Source organism: Macaca fascicularis, chromosome 1 (assembly GCF_037993035.2).
Source record: "Macaca fascicularis isolate 582-1 chromosome 1, T2T-MFA8v1.1".
NCBI classification, from domain to species: domain Eukaryota; kingdom Metazoa; phylum Chordata; class Mammalia; order Primates; family Cercopithecidae; genus Macaca; species Macaca fascicularis.
The window spans coordinates 190,607,637-190,621,644 of record NC_088375.1 but is presented as its reverse complement, the minus strand read 5'-3'; the positions used below and the strand labels follow the sequence as shown (position 1 = coordinate 190,621,644).

Here is a 14,008-nt window from a genome sequence, read left to right as displayed (position 1 = left end):
AGGATAACGAGAACTCAGCGCCCATCTTGAACATGTCTTCATCTTCTGGAAGCTCTGGAGTGCACACCTCTTGGAACCAAGGCCTACCAAGCATTCAGCACTTTCCTCACAGTACAGAGATGCTGAGGTCCCCCTTGGTGTCTGTTGAGGCGCCGAGGCAGAATATGGATGAAGGAGGGCCACAGTTCAGTATGCCACTGCCTGAGCGTGGTGTGAGTTACTGCCCCCAAGCGACTCTCACTCCTTCCCAGATGATTTACTGTCAGAGAGTGTCTCCCCCTCAGCAAGAGATGATGATTTTCAGTGGGCCCCAACTAATGCCCATAGGAGAGCCCAATATTCCAAGGGTGGCCAGGCCCTTCAGCGGGAATCTAAGGATGCCCCCCAGTGGGCTGCCAGTCTCGGCTTCCACTGGAATCCCAATGATGTCCCACGCTAGGAACCCTCCAATGCCTTACCCTGGCCTCTCGACAGTGCCTTCTGAAGAAACATTGTTAGGCCCGACCATGCCTTCCACTGAGGCCCAGGCAGTGCTCCCATCCATGGCTCAGATGTTGCCCCCACAAGATGCCCATGACCTTGGGATGCCTCCAGCTGAGCCCCAGTCATTGCTGGCTTTAGGGTCTCAGGACTCTCTTGTAACTCAGCCGGACTCTCAAGAAGACCCATTTCTACCAGAGCAGCCCAGACCTGCTCCACAGACAGCAGAGAAGAACTCCAGGCCTCAGGAAAGGACTGGTAGAGGGGGCTCCTCGGAGGCAAGGCCTTACCGCTGCAACTACGAGAACTGCGGAAAAGCTTATACCAAACGCTCCCACCTGGTGAGCCACCAGCGCAAGCACACAGGTGAAGGAGGTGTCAGGTGGGGTGGGGATGGAGGAGTCTCTGGGCTTTTGATTTGTCCTGGGACACTGGTGGGTAATTGTTTGGGATGAGCCTTTCCTCTTCCAAGCTTGGAACTAAGCTAGACTGGCTCCCCGACTTGCCATACAGGAGGACTGGGGTGGGCACTCCTGATTATGTTGCCGCTCCCTGGTTCCCTGGACCTTCCCTTTTGAATCCTCAACCTGGACTGCTCTGCCTCAGAGTCGGACCCCTTCCTTCCTACTCTATTCTAAATTCCATCTCTCCCTTGTCATTCCCAGGTGAGAGGCCCTATTCTTGCAACTGGGAAAGTTGTTCGTGGTCTTTCTTCCGTTCTGATGAGCTGAGACGACATACACGGGTACACACCAGATATCGACCATATAAGTGTGATCAGTGCAGCCGGGAGTTCATGAGGTCTGACCATCTCAAGCAACACCAGAAAACTCATCGGCCAGGACCCTCAGACCCACAGACCAACAGTAGAGAGCAGGACGGTCCTCCTGCTGCTGGTCCTTAGGTCAGTCTCCTCTCCTCATTCTGGCTTTTTCCTTTTTTTTTTCTTTTTTTTTGAGATGGAGTCTCACTCTGTCTCCCAGGCTGGAGTGCAGTGGCGCGATCTGGTTCACTGTACCCTCCACCTCCCAGGTTCAAGTGATTTTCCTATCTCAGCCTCCCGAGTAGCTGGGACTACAGGCACGTGCCACCATGCCTGGGTAATTTTTTGTATTTTTAGGAGAGACAGGGTTTCACCGTGTTAGCCAGGATGGTCTCAATCTCCTGACCTCGTAATCTGCCCACCTCGGCCTCCCAAAGCGCTGGGATTACAGGCATGAGCCACCACACCCAGCCTCATTCTGGCTTTTCTACACAGATCTTACCTGCCTCTGGCTAGATCTTCTCTTCAGCAGGTGTAGGATTAGATGAAGATAGGAAGATTATGGGTCAGTGTTGAAGCCCACACGAAGTTCTGCAGCCAGTTAGAGACTCCTCAAACCTTGTCTTGGATGCTGTTAACCTCTCTGGGGCCACCTGCTTCTGCTGGAGTTTAGTCAGATGGGAATGTGGAGTACAGTAGAGATTGGGAGCTTCATTTAAAAGCTCTTGATTTCTTTTTTTTTTTTTTTTTTTTTTGAGACGGAGTCTTGCTCTGTCGCCCAGGCTGGAGTGCAGTGGCCGGATCTCAGCTCACTGCAAGCTCCGCCACCCGGGTTTACGCCATTCTCCTGCCTCAGCCTCTCCAGTAGCTGGGACTACAGGCGCCCGCCACCTCGCCCGGCTAGTTTTTTGTATTTTTAGTAGAGACGGGGTTTCACCATGTTAGCCAGGATGGTCTCGATCTCCTGACCTTGTGATTTGCCCGTCTCGGCCTCCCAAAGTGCTGGGATTACAGGCTTGAGCCACCGCGCCCGGCCTTAAAAGCTCTTGATTTCTTGTCGCTCTCCAGCTTAAAACCCTTTAATGACTCCTTCGCTTGCTACATAAAATCCAGTTTCCAGAGCCAGACTATTTTTAAATCCTGAATTTGCCACTTAATATCCTTGTGACCTTGGGAAAGTTCTTGGATCCCTATGCCTTGTTTCTTCTTCCAGAAAATGAAAAAACTAGTTTTGGACTGTATTGGACATGGCACATATGGCATCAGATTCTCCCTGGCACTCACTGGCCACATACCCAGAGTTTCTGTTTCTTCCCACCATTTCACAGACTTGGATGGAATGCCCTAGCATAGGGCATGGGATCTGGCATCCCAAGTTGCTGCTAGCAAACTTAGAAGTATGGGGAAATTTATTTATTTATTTGAGACAGAGTCTTGCTCTGTCACAATGGCTGGAGTGCAGTGGTGCAATCTCAGCTCACTGCGACCTCTGCCTCCTAGGTTCAAATGATTCTCCTGAGGCAGAAGAGCCTGGATAGCTGGGATTACAAACACACGCCACCACGCCCGGCTAATTTTTGTATTTTTTGTAGAGACAGGATTTCACCATGTTGGCCAGGCTAATCTCAAACTCCTGACCTCAAACGGCCCACCTACCTCAGCCTCCCAAAATGCTGGGATTACAGGCATAAGCCACGGTGTCTGACTGGGAGTTAGTATTCGTGGGATAAAATTTGAGGCCGGGTGCGGTGGCTCATGCTTGTAATCCCAATGCTTTGGGAGGCCAAGGCAGGTGGATCATAAGGTCAGGAGTTCGAGACTAGCCTGGCCAATATGAGGAAACCCTGTCTCTACTAAAAATACAAAATTAGCTGGGCATGGTGGCGTGTGCTTGTAGTCCCAGTTACTCGGGAGGCTGAGGCAGGAGAATGGCTTGAACCTAGGAGGTAGAGGTTGTGGTGAGCTGAGATTGCACCATTGCACTCCAGCCTGAGTGACAGAGCAAGACTCCATCTAAAAAATAAAAAATTTTTGGCTGGGCGCGGTGGCTCAAGCCTGTAATCCCAGCACTTTGGGAGGCCGAGACGGGCGGATCACAAGGTCAGGAGATCGAGACCATCCTGGCTAACACGGTGAAACCCCGTCTCTACTAAAAAAAAAATACAAAAAACTAGCCGGGCGACGTGGCGGGCGCCTGTAGTCCCAGCTACTCGGGAGGCTGAGGCAGGAGAATGGTGTAAACCCGGGAGGCGCAGCTTGCAGTGAGCTGAGATCCGGCCACTGCACTCCAGCCTGGGCAACACAGTGAGACTCCGTCTCAAAAAAATAAATAAATAAATAAAATAAAAAAAATAAAAAATAAAAAACTTTTTTTAACTAGTGGAAAATGAGAGCTAGTTGAGACTCGGGCAGATCAATTCTCCCCTTTTCCCTCCCTTTCATGAATTGCTGCCTGGCACCAATTCTCCAAAACAGTACCATCAATGGGGAGACCTCCCAAGTAGCTGGTGGACACAACTACTGTGGCCTCCGCAAGGCTTGTCATGAAGCAGTGCCCAGACTGCTAAATACATCACCTTGGGTTACTTCCCTTTCTTTCCTGCCTTTCTTCCGTTTTCTCACTTCCAATGCCTTGGGTTTGCACCTCTCCAAGTAAAACACCAGTACTGAGTTCTTGTTTTCAGGCTCTATTTTCTAGGTGACTGAGGGCTAGGAGGGAAAGGAGGGCCTAAGACTGGGGCAGATAAGGATGAATCCCACTGTAACTTCTGCTCCTCCCACCTTCCTTAGGTCCCTGGACTACCAAGCACCAGATATTAAGTGGCCTATCTTTCCCTGCTGTCCCTTGGGGTTAAGGGGATAATGACTATCCTGGCAAACCAGCCAGGTTGTTTAGAACCTCATATCTAGACTTGGCAGGCTGTTTTACTCTAGCAAACTGATAGAGAGAAAGGAACTTGGCCAAGCTATCAAGTGCAGAGCTAGAATCCCAACCAGGATCTGTCTGCCCCAGAGGTGGTCTCTTCCCTAAGAAGATGGTGCCTTCTATGGGTGTTTCCTGAGCCCAGGCTGGTGCCAAGCACAGATGAATCAGAGCTGGTTTCTGTGCTCAAGGGACTGTCTTAATCTGGGGACTCAGAGGTCCACCTCTGTACAGTGGCCATGGGGAGGAGCCCCTAACTGGAGGGGTCAGAAAGGCTTGTCATGAAGCAGTGCCCAGACTGCTAAATACATCACCAGGTAATCCCTGGGCCCAGTAAGAGTGTAACACCTAGTAATCCCTCAAATTTTGAAATAAACTGAACAGGTGAATGAAGAAGGAAGAGGATTCCAGGCAGAGAACACTGGACGTGGCAACTGCTCAGAGGAGAGGCAGTCTTCAAGTTCTGCATTCGTTCAGCAAATGTTTTTTGAGCCTATAATACTGAGCGCACCAAGGCTGTGGAGACCCATGGTGAGGAGCATGAAGTTAACTAAAGGATGTGTCAGAGAAAGACTTCTCAAGGAGATGCCTCCGTGAGACCCGAAGGACTCATGGGTGCTAGCTGCACCTCCCATTTCTTGGACATATACCATTGGACATGTCTATCTTCTGGAAACTATGGCATGGACAGTAAGGATTCAGAGGTGCATGAAGGCACCCTGCCTCTGCAGAGCAGAAAGATCATAGACAACATTTTTGAATGTACCCAGGGCTGCCAAGAAGAGAAGCTGGTCCTCTGCAGGTTCAAGCCTATCTGGGCCTCTGGGGAAGCCCCACAGCCTTGGCTGTGCCTGCCCCTGCCCTCCCACCCTACCCTGACCCTGTCCTGCTTTGCTGCCTTTGTCTGTGTTACTAGTGGCCCCAGTATACCTGGGATGGACATCCAGGTGCCCTTCATCCAAGCTCCCACGTGAGGGGAGTGGACATGATTAAAAGAACAGGGGCAGAAGGGGCTCACTTATGACCCATTCCCTAGCCCCAGGGATTGAAGTCTTGGGTACTCAAAGTTTCTTTCTACCAGGGCACCAGATCCCTTCCATGGAGCAGGCCATCTCGGGTTCACTGGGCCAGGGCTGGTCTCTGTTCCCCAGCCCACCTGGCTCACACACAGCCTCGTGGGTAGGGTCAGCAAACCAGATTACTTGATATTGGAATGTAGGATGAGAGGTCTGCTTGGTGATCTAGCATTTTCACCAAGAAATGGATGTGGAGAGGACCAGAGTGATCAAGGGTGTGTGATGTGCACTACAACGGTGGGCAAAACAGGCTCCTGCTCTTGTGGAGATCACAATCTAGTGGAGGAGGGGTGTTACTAGAAGTGCACAAAGTGGGCCTGGCGTGGTGGCTTACGCCTGTAATCCCAGCACTTTTGGAGGTCGAGGCAGGCGGATCACTTGAGGTTAGAGGTTCGAGACCAGCCTAGCCAAAATGGTGAGACCCCGTCTCTACAAAATACAAAAATTAGCCTGGCATATGGTGGGTGCCTGTAATCCTAGCTACTCGGGAGGCTGATGGGAGAATCACTTGAACCCAGGAGACGGAGGTTGCAGTGAGCTGAGATCTTGCCATTGCACTCCAGCCTGGGTGACTGAGCAAGATTCTATCTCAAAACAAACAAACAAAACAAAACAAAAAAGATCTGTGAACTCTTTAGTAGATTTTGAATCCTGCCTCTGCCATTTCCTGGCTATGAGGTGTCTTGGGAAATTTACTTGTCACTCTTGCTTCTGATAGCAAAGGGGATGGTGAGATAGATTCCAGATGGAGAGATAAGGTTGAAAGTGTTTTCTTTGGCTGCAATGTGGAGATAAGATTAGAGCGAGGCTGTAAGGGAGAGGAAGGGACATAGCAGTATTTCAGGTGAGAGTCAAGGTGGCTTTGGCCAGGGTGTGAGAGTGGAGGTAGGGAGAAGTAGGAAAGTGATAGTTAACTGGATTTGGTAGATGAGGGCGAGGTCAAGGGTGACTTCCAGGTTCCTGGCTTGTGTTATAAGTAACACAGAAGAAGAATGGATGAACTTCATTTGTTTTCCATTGATTGTGATATCTATCATAACCTGCAAGAAATATTTTGTATATCTCCAATTTAATAATAAAATGCACTCATGTTAGGAGGGTCAAAAAAAAAAAAAGGAAAAAAAATAATAAAAATATTTAGTTACCCCTAAGATCAGGCCTGTAATCCCAGCACTTTGGGATGCCAAGGCAGAGGATAACTTGAGGCCAGGAGTTTGAGACCAGCAAGACCTTGTCTCTATAAAAAATAAAATAAGAAAAAGAAGGAAAAATAATGTAGTACATTTAAAAAGCTTTGAATTCCCCATCCTTCTTTGCAGAGGTAACCACTATACTGAATTTTGATTAATCTCGCCTTAGCTATTTATTGTTTTTACCACATAATGTATCTGTTCTTAAATATAGTGATTGGTTTTATATGGTTTTGAACTTACCTTTATTCTGTTTAGGATTCATTGAACTTTTTGAATCTAAATGTTTAGTAGTCTTAATAAAATTTGGAAAAATTTTGGGCATTGTTTTGTCAAATTTTGGGGTTCTCCTCCACCTTCTATTTCTGACATACAGTCTGCCTGTATGATGGAGCACTTGATATTGTCCCTCAGGTCACTGATGCCCTGTTTATTTCTTTCAGTTCTCTTTTCTTTTCTTTCTTTTTTTTTTTGAGACTGAGTCTTGCTCTGTTGCCCAGGCTGGAGTACAATGGCTCGATCTTGGCTCACCATGACCTCCACCCCCCGGTTCAAGTGATTCTTATGCCTCAGCCTCCCGAGTAGCTGGGATTACAGGTGTGTGCCACCACACCCAGTTAATTTTGTATTTGTAGTAGAGACTGTGTTTCTCCACGTTGGTCAGGCTGGTCTTGAACTCCTGACCTCAGGTGATTTGCCCTCCTCGGCCTCCCAAAGTGCTGGGACTACAGGTGTGAGCCACCACACCTGGGGGTTTTATATAATGTGAAATCCTTGGTGGATTGTTATATAAGGGTTGTAGTGAAATTTGAAGAAATATTTGGTGTTTTTGAATGGGTTGGAAATATGTTACTATTTTTCATATTTAGGTTAATGAAATAAAAACTTTAAAAATTCATGATCTAGCAGATTAGATCTGGATAATGAGGAACAGCTGTATGATCTTTTCTTTTTATAATTGTGCTTCATGTAAGACTCTAGTGCATTCTCAGATTTCTCTGGTCTCTCACACCCCCGCCCCCACCCTGGTGTGTTAACAATGTAGAGAAGTTTTGTTTGGGGTTGTTATGGATTCTTTATATTGACCTTAGTAATAACATGGATGAAATCTTAGAGATATGTGTTGAAAACAAGGGAGTTTCAGAAGACTATATATAGCTCAGTATAATATTTATGAAGCTCAAAATAAAAAAACCTACAAATTATCTTTGAATACATGCATTTTTGATAAACGTATCAAAGGGATTTATATATACAAAATTCAGGGTAGTCATCAATTCTAGAAGATAGAAGGATGGGTAGGGGAGCTCACCAGACTTGGCACACAGCCAGGGCATTGCAGTTTTCTGAAAGGAGCCACAGTCAAGGACTTGGCATCCCCACCGTAAGGCAGATTCACTGTGCACTGGTTATCAGCTTGTCTGAGTCCAGTGAGATCCAATGACACCCATACACACAACAAGTTAAATAAAACAGGTTTATTACTAACAGGCAGCAAAGGACAACAATCTAGGATTCCTTGGGAGTTAGTCCCCGAAGTTTCAGGAAAGCTGCCCGGGGGGATGGAGTCTTAACTGCATGTGCCCCACTTGTACCACAGCTGAAGGGCCCCAGAAAGCAGCCAGCCCAGAGTTTTATACCTTGGGTTTATGTGGGTCGTTGAAGGACGATCGTGCTTCCGTGCAGAGGCCTCCTTATTTGGGGTCTTGGCTAAGGCTGTCTCTCCTATCTGTTCTGTAGCAGTCAGTAAATAAGGCTTCATCATTCCTTCCATCTGGCTCATTGTTCTGACTGGCCATCTCAACACTTGATTGCATGACACTGATTGCATGACACTGGGTGATGAGCTCTTACAGGTGCTCATTTTTTTCTACTTATAACTTAAATATCTTATTCAATATATTTCATATATAATATTACACAATATCTTTTTTTTCTTTTTTTTGAGACAAGGTCTCACTATGTCACCCACGCTAGAGTGCAGTGGTGCAGTGGTGTGAATACAGCTCACTGCAACTCCAACTACTGAGCTCGTGATCCTCCCACCTCAGCCTCCCAAGTAGCTGGGGCTATAGGTGCACACCACCACACCCAGCTAATTTTTTTTTTTTTTTTTTGTAGAGGCAGAGTTTCACCATATTGCCCAGGCTAGTCTAGAACTCCCCAGGCTCAAGCAATCTGCCCATCTTGGCCTCCCAAAGTACTGGGATTACAGGTGTGAGCCACATCTGACCCAGGTTGAACTTCTGAATAGGCTAAGTACTCATCTAAGCAAAGTCCATTTAACCTGAGACCACTTTACACTGGACGTGACTGAGCATCCCCTCCTTTTCAACACAGGAATGAAACTCCAAAGAAACATAGACTCAGCTACAGACAAAAAAAAAGTTCCATATTCTTTACCCTCTAAGTTATATACATATCAATCTCAATCATCTACACAGATACATTTTTACAAGTACACATACAGGTAAATGCAGAGTAAGATCTAGAAGGATTCACAGCATGCTGATAAAAGCAGTTACCCTGAGAGAGGGCAATGAATGAAGAGTGCTTCCGGTTTCAAGTTGAAAGTCATCCAGTTTTTATACGAAAATCCATATACCTATTTTCTCTGTATGTTTTAGAAAACTTATGAATATTAAGCACCTACTAGCTACTGGCATAGGGAAATAGGGGAGCTTGTTCAAGGGAAACAAACTCAGTAGGGAGAATCTTTTAGCTGTACACATTTCCTCATGGACTGAAGGGTTCATAATCCTGGGTGAACGTTGTGGACCTTTGCATGCTGCTTTAGGTGATCAGATCTTGCAAAATTCTTGTTGCATATTGAACACAGGTAGGGCCGTTCCCCTGTGTGCCTTTTCTTGTGTCTGTTGAGCTCATCTGAGCGGGTGAATTTCCACATACATCCCTCTACATCGCATATGTAGGGCTTCTCCCCTGGACCAGACAGAGAGAGAGAGACCCGTCATACATCAGGGTGAGGTAGGGCAGGGACATTGAAAGTGAACAAGAAAAAGTTTTTGAGCAAGTTGGAGTGGGAGAGGGAGAGCCAAAGGAGACGGAGGTGGGGGAGGTGAGTGAAGGAGGGGAATGAGGGCCACAAAAGCTGGAAAGACAAGAGGAAAACTGTGAAGAAGGGAACAAAAGGAAAGGAAGAAGAAAAAAAAAAACAGGAGGAGAGACAGTTATTGGCAGGCAAGTTAGTGGGGGGAATAAGGAGGATGAGGGAAGTGGGGCCTGGGGGCGCTGTCACTATGAAGTGACGATCCCAGTAGAAATAGCGTCAAGAACATCTACCTGCAAGAGGCCAAAGAAATCCCTTCACTTCTTCCCATCAAACCAGCAGTCAACATCACTAAAGGCTATAGCCAGCCTGGCTCTGGTCCAAGACTAGAGCCTGTCCCTAGGACTGCTTTATCCCCGCTTCTGAAGGTGCCAACCTTTTCTATTATAGAATCTTCTTGAATTCTTGGCTTAAAGGAAGTGGCAGCAATCTCAAATGCTCCCAGGGCTTTGTAAAGGCACAAATCTGTAGCCACTCGCCCCTAACCCCGTTCCCAGGCCCTCACTCACCGGTGTGCTTGCGCATATGGGTTCGGAGGTGGCAAGCCTTTTTATAAGACTTCTTGCAGTTCTCGTAAGTGCAGATGTAGGGCCTCGAAACCTCAGGATTCTTCCAGAACTGGCAGCTCTGTGTCTTCTGCTTTTCTGGAACTTGTCCTTGAATCAAATGGGAACTTGAAAAGCATGGGAATCCTGGGTGTGGCAATGATGAGAACTGATGGGATATATATCCCCCATAAAGGCTGTGGTCATTAGTGAGCATTGTCATATTGCCCACCTGAAGAGTCAGCATCTGGTCCCCATAGAGGGTCGGGTTGCCACTATATGTTGCCATCTGGCCTCCACAGAGAGCCTGGTTATCAATGGAGGTCATATTCTGCCCCCCATAGAGGGTCTGATTACCAGTGGAGGTCGTCACCTGCTCCCCACAGAGGGTCTGGTTACTAGTGGAGGTCATCATCTGCTCCCCACAGAGGGTCTGGTTACTAGTGGAGGTCGTCATCTGCTCCCCACAGAGGGTCTGGTTACCAGTGGAGGTCGTCACCTGCTCCCCATAGAGGGTCTGGTTACCAGTGGAGGTCATCATCTGCTCCCCACAGAGGGTCTGGTTACTAGTGGAGGTTGTCACCTGCTCCCCATAGAGGGTCTGGTTACTAGTGGAGGTCATCATCTGTCCCCCATAAAGGGCCTGGTTACCAGTGGAGGTCGTCATCTGCTCTCCACAGAGGGTCTGGTTACCAGTGGAGGTCGTCATCTGCTCCCCATAGAGGGTCTGGTTACCAGTGGAGGTCATCATCTGCTCCCCGTAGAGGGTCTGGTTACCAGTGGAGGTCGTCATCTGCTCCCCGTAGAGGGTCTGGTTACCAGTGGATGTCGTCATCTGCTCCCCGTAGAGGGTCTGGTTACCAGTGGAGGTCGTCATCTGCTCCCCGTAGAAGGTCTGGTTACTAGTGGAGGTTGTCGCCTGCTCCCCGTAGAGGGTTTGGTTACCAGTGGAGGTTGTCATCTGCTCCCCGTAGAGGGTCTGGTTACCAGTGGAGGTTGTCATCTGCTCCCCGTAGAGGGTCTGGTTACTAGTGGAGGTCATCATCTGCTCCCCATAGAGGGTCTGGTTACTAGTGGAGGTCATCATCTGCTCCCCGTAGAGGGTCTGGTTACCAGTGGAGGTCGTCATCTGCTCCCCGTAGAGGGTCTGGTTACTAGTGGAGGTCGTCATCTGCTCCGCGTAGAGGGTCTGGTTACTAGTGGAGGTCGTCATCTGCTCCGCGTAGAGGGTCTGGTTACCAGTGGAGGTTGTCGCCTGCTCCCCATAGAGAGTCTGGTTATCAGTGGAAGTCATCATTTTCCCTCCATAGAGGTCTAGACTGGTTGTCATCTGGCCCCCAGAGAGAGCCTCATCGCCACTGGAAGTCACTGTATGACCATCAGTGAGGGTCTGGTCACTACTGAAGGTCACCTGGTCCCCACAGAGAGTCTGGTTATCACTGAGGGTCTTCATCTGATCTCCATGCAGGGCTGGTATCTGACTCTCATTGAGGGTCTGGTCACTACTTGGAGTGTTCAGCTGGTTACTTTCACTGGAGATTGTCATGTTGCTTGCAGTGATGGCTGTCTTCTGGCAATCAGTGGGTGATGACTTTGGGGTGTCTGTAACATCTGTCATCTGGGAGCCTGCTGTGTGTTTTATCTGATCAAAGGAAGTCACTTTCTGGCCCATGGAATAAGTCTCATTTAGGTCTTCAAGTGCCATATCAAGGGCTTTAAGAGGGTGCATTGTTAAGTCCTGGGTGAGAACTGTCCCAGGGATGTTAGTGTATGCAGAAGTCATCATTGTGGGCCCCAAGGGAGGCATCGTCTTGCTCCTGGTTGACTCATGTTGGCTCTCCTCAGCATGGGCAGTCAGAGGCATACAGTTCTGTGGTTCTGGTGCATCTGGGGTTTCTGCCTGTTTTGTATGTCGCTCAGAGAGATGCTGGAAAAAATTCTCAATTTCCTCAATTGCCTGGAGGAGACTGGAATCCATCTCTTTGCTGTTGCCTGATAACTAACTGAATCTTTAGTTATGGGATCCTGCAAAAAAGTTAATAGGTCAGGGGTTCATCCCAGCTCAAATTCTCCTTCTCCATCCCTGTTGAGCCCACCATTATCTCTTGCCTAGAAGCCTGTAGTTGCCTCTCAACTGACTCTGGAGTTAACTTCATCCAGTGTACCCTCCACACACAGAGTAACATTTCAAAAGCGAAAACATTTCTCAAAAGCAAACTTTTACTAAGCCACTCCTATCTACCAATGGAGGCAAGAATCTAGATGGATGCTGTGAATGTCCCATTATCCTCTGAAGAGATCTGACCCCAGAGACTTTTCCAAAGTCTCCTCTCCAGACATCTTACCGGAGATTCAGCTGATTAAACTTTCAAATAAATTATCTCATTTCATTTCCACCATGACCCCAGAAAATAAGGGTCACAATTAATCTCATTTTAAAGAAAATAGAGGTCCAGGGAGGTGAATTGGCTTGGCCCAGGTGGAAGACTCTTAACTTGTACTGGACCTATCTGGCTCTGGGTCCTTACAGTCCCCTAGATAAATGGGGACATTTCTCCCAGAGATCTCCCTGGGGGCACCCACTGATTCTGGCCTCCTGAGAACCATCCTGGAAACCACCAGCTTCTAGGAACCATTCTACTATGGACTGAATGTGTTTCTCCAAATTTTGTATGTTAAAACTGAATTTCCAATGTGATTGGAAGGTAGGGCCTTTGGGAGATGATTAGGTCATGGAGACAGAGCCTTCAAGAATGAGATGAGTGTTCTTCTAAGGGGCTGAGTTCTTTACTTCTACCAAGTGAGGACCCAGCTAAAAGGTGCCATCTATAAATCAGAAAGCATGCCCTTACCAGACACCAAATCTACCAGCTTCTGGACAGAACAGACTAAGACACATTCCAAGGAGCAGTTTCTTTGGAGACAGAGGCGTAATTGTGCTTATATTTCTGTTCAAAGTGGCCATCCATATGCTTCTAAGCTTCCTATGTCTCTGGTATGATGTGTATGTATGTATGTATGTATTTATTGTTTTCTCTGCCCCATATGATCTGCAAGAAAAGTGTCAAATTTATAATGAGCTCCCCAAAGCCATTATCTGGGTAGCCTCACATCTTTTTCATTCCCTGTGCTTCTTCCCTGCTTTTGTCCTACTCTGGCCAGATCAGTCCACTCAGTTTTGCCATGTTCCTATCCAATCCATTGCTCAGTCTGCCCTACCTAGCCAAGTTATCTTATCTAATACGTTCTCCTTTCCTATCTCTGCCATCAAAGCCTGGTCCCTCCTGCCTTGTCCTGACTCTCAGAATAGAGAAATACCATAATTCTCCCAGGCTGTATTCAAAATGTGTGACAGGACTGCCATTAAATATGGTGGACTGAGGAGACCCTGAAGTCCTTCCCTTCTATACCAAATCATAGAAATGATAGATGGCTTTAAATATGTACATATATACAATGTATATATATTATATCAATATTTATATTTATTTATATATACGTTTTTTATATTTTTTATTTTATTTATTATTTATTTTATTTTATTATTATATATATTTATAATATTTATATATAATACATATAAATTATAATATATAAAAATATTATATATAATATATAACATATAAATATAATATATAATATATAATGTTTAATATTATAATATATAAATATATATTATATACACTTAAAGAAAAAATTTTCTGTAAGTATTATATATACTTTAAAAAATTTAAAAACTGCAAAGAATATATATATAATATATATCTATTTATGGTTGGAAATAAGTGGAATTTCCCAAGAACTAGGAGGTACCCTTAAAAGAAGGGAGATAATTAAAGCCATAGTGGAAGCAGAAGCCACTTTCACTTGGAGGTCTAGGCTGATGCCACTTCCTATGGTGACACCCTACCAAGAGGAGCTCTCAAAACCTAGGAATTATTTTTATTTTTATTTTCAGAGT

The 14,008-nt window shown here is 46.6% G+C and overlaps 2 protein-coding genes across 2 annotated transcripts; one reads left to right on the top strand and one right to left on the bottom strand.

The window, feature by feature from the left end:
- KLF17 (KLF transcription factor 17) lies at positions 1-7,273 on the top strand. The gene is made up of 3 exons (XM_005543606.4): positions 1-846; positions 1,146-1,384; positions 4,551-7,273. The coding sequence occupies exons 1-2, from the start codon at positions 33-35 to the stop codon at positions 1,382-1,384; spliced, it is 1,053 nt and encodes a 350-aa protein (XP_005543663.3). The 5' UTR covers positions 1-32; the 3' UTR covers positions 4,551-7,273.
- A 1,911-nt stretch (positions 7,274-9,184) lies between these two features.
- KLF18 (KLF transcription factor 18) lies at positions 9,185-12,053 on the bottom strand. The gene is made up of 2 exons (XM_045390011.2): positions 10,012-12,053; positions 9,185-9,375 (listed from the first exon to the last, which is right to left on the bottom strand). Exons 1-2 carry the CDS (start codon positions 12,023-12,025, stop codon positions 9,185-9,187), a joined length of 2,205 nt encoding a protein of 734 aa, XP_045245946.2. The 5' UTR covers positions 12,026-12,053.
- Between the last annotated feature and the right edge of the window lie 1,955 nt (positions 12,054-14,008).

Excerpts from the sequence above, each read along its gene's own strand:
- KLF18 (XM_045390011.2), bottom strand. The coding sequence starts at position 12,025 with ATGGATTCCAGTCTCCTCCAGGCAATTGAGGAAATTGAGAATTTTTTC. Across the intron at positions 9,376-10,011 it reads CCATATGCGCAAGCACACCG|GGGAGAAGCCCTACATATGC; the intron begins GTGAGTGAGGGC and ends TGTCTGGTCCAG.
- KLF17 (XM_005543606.4), top strand. The coding sequence starts at position 33 with ATGTCTTCATCTTCTGGAAGCTCTGGAGTGCACACCTCTTGGAACCAA. Across the intron at positions 847-1,145 it reads CCACCAGCGCAAGCACACAG|GTGAGAGGCCCTATTCTTGC; the intron begins GTGAAGGAGGTG and ends TGTCATTCCCAG.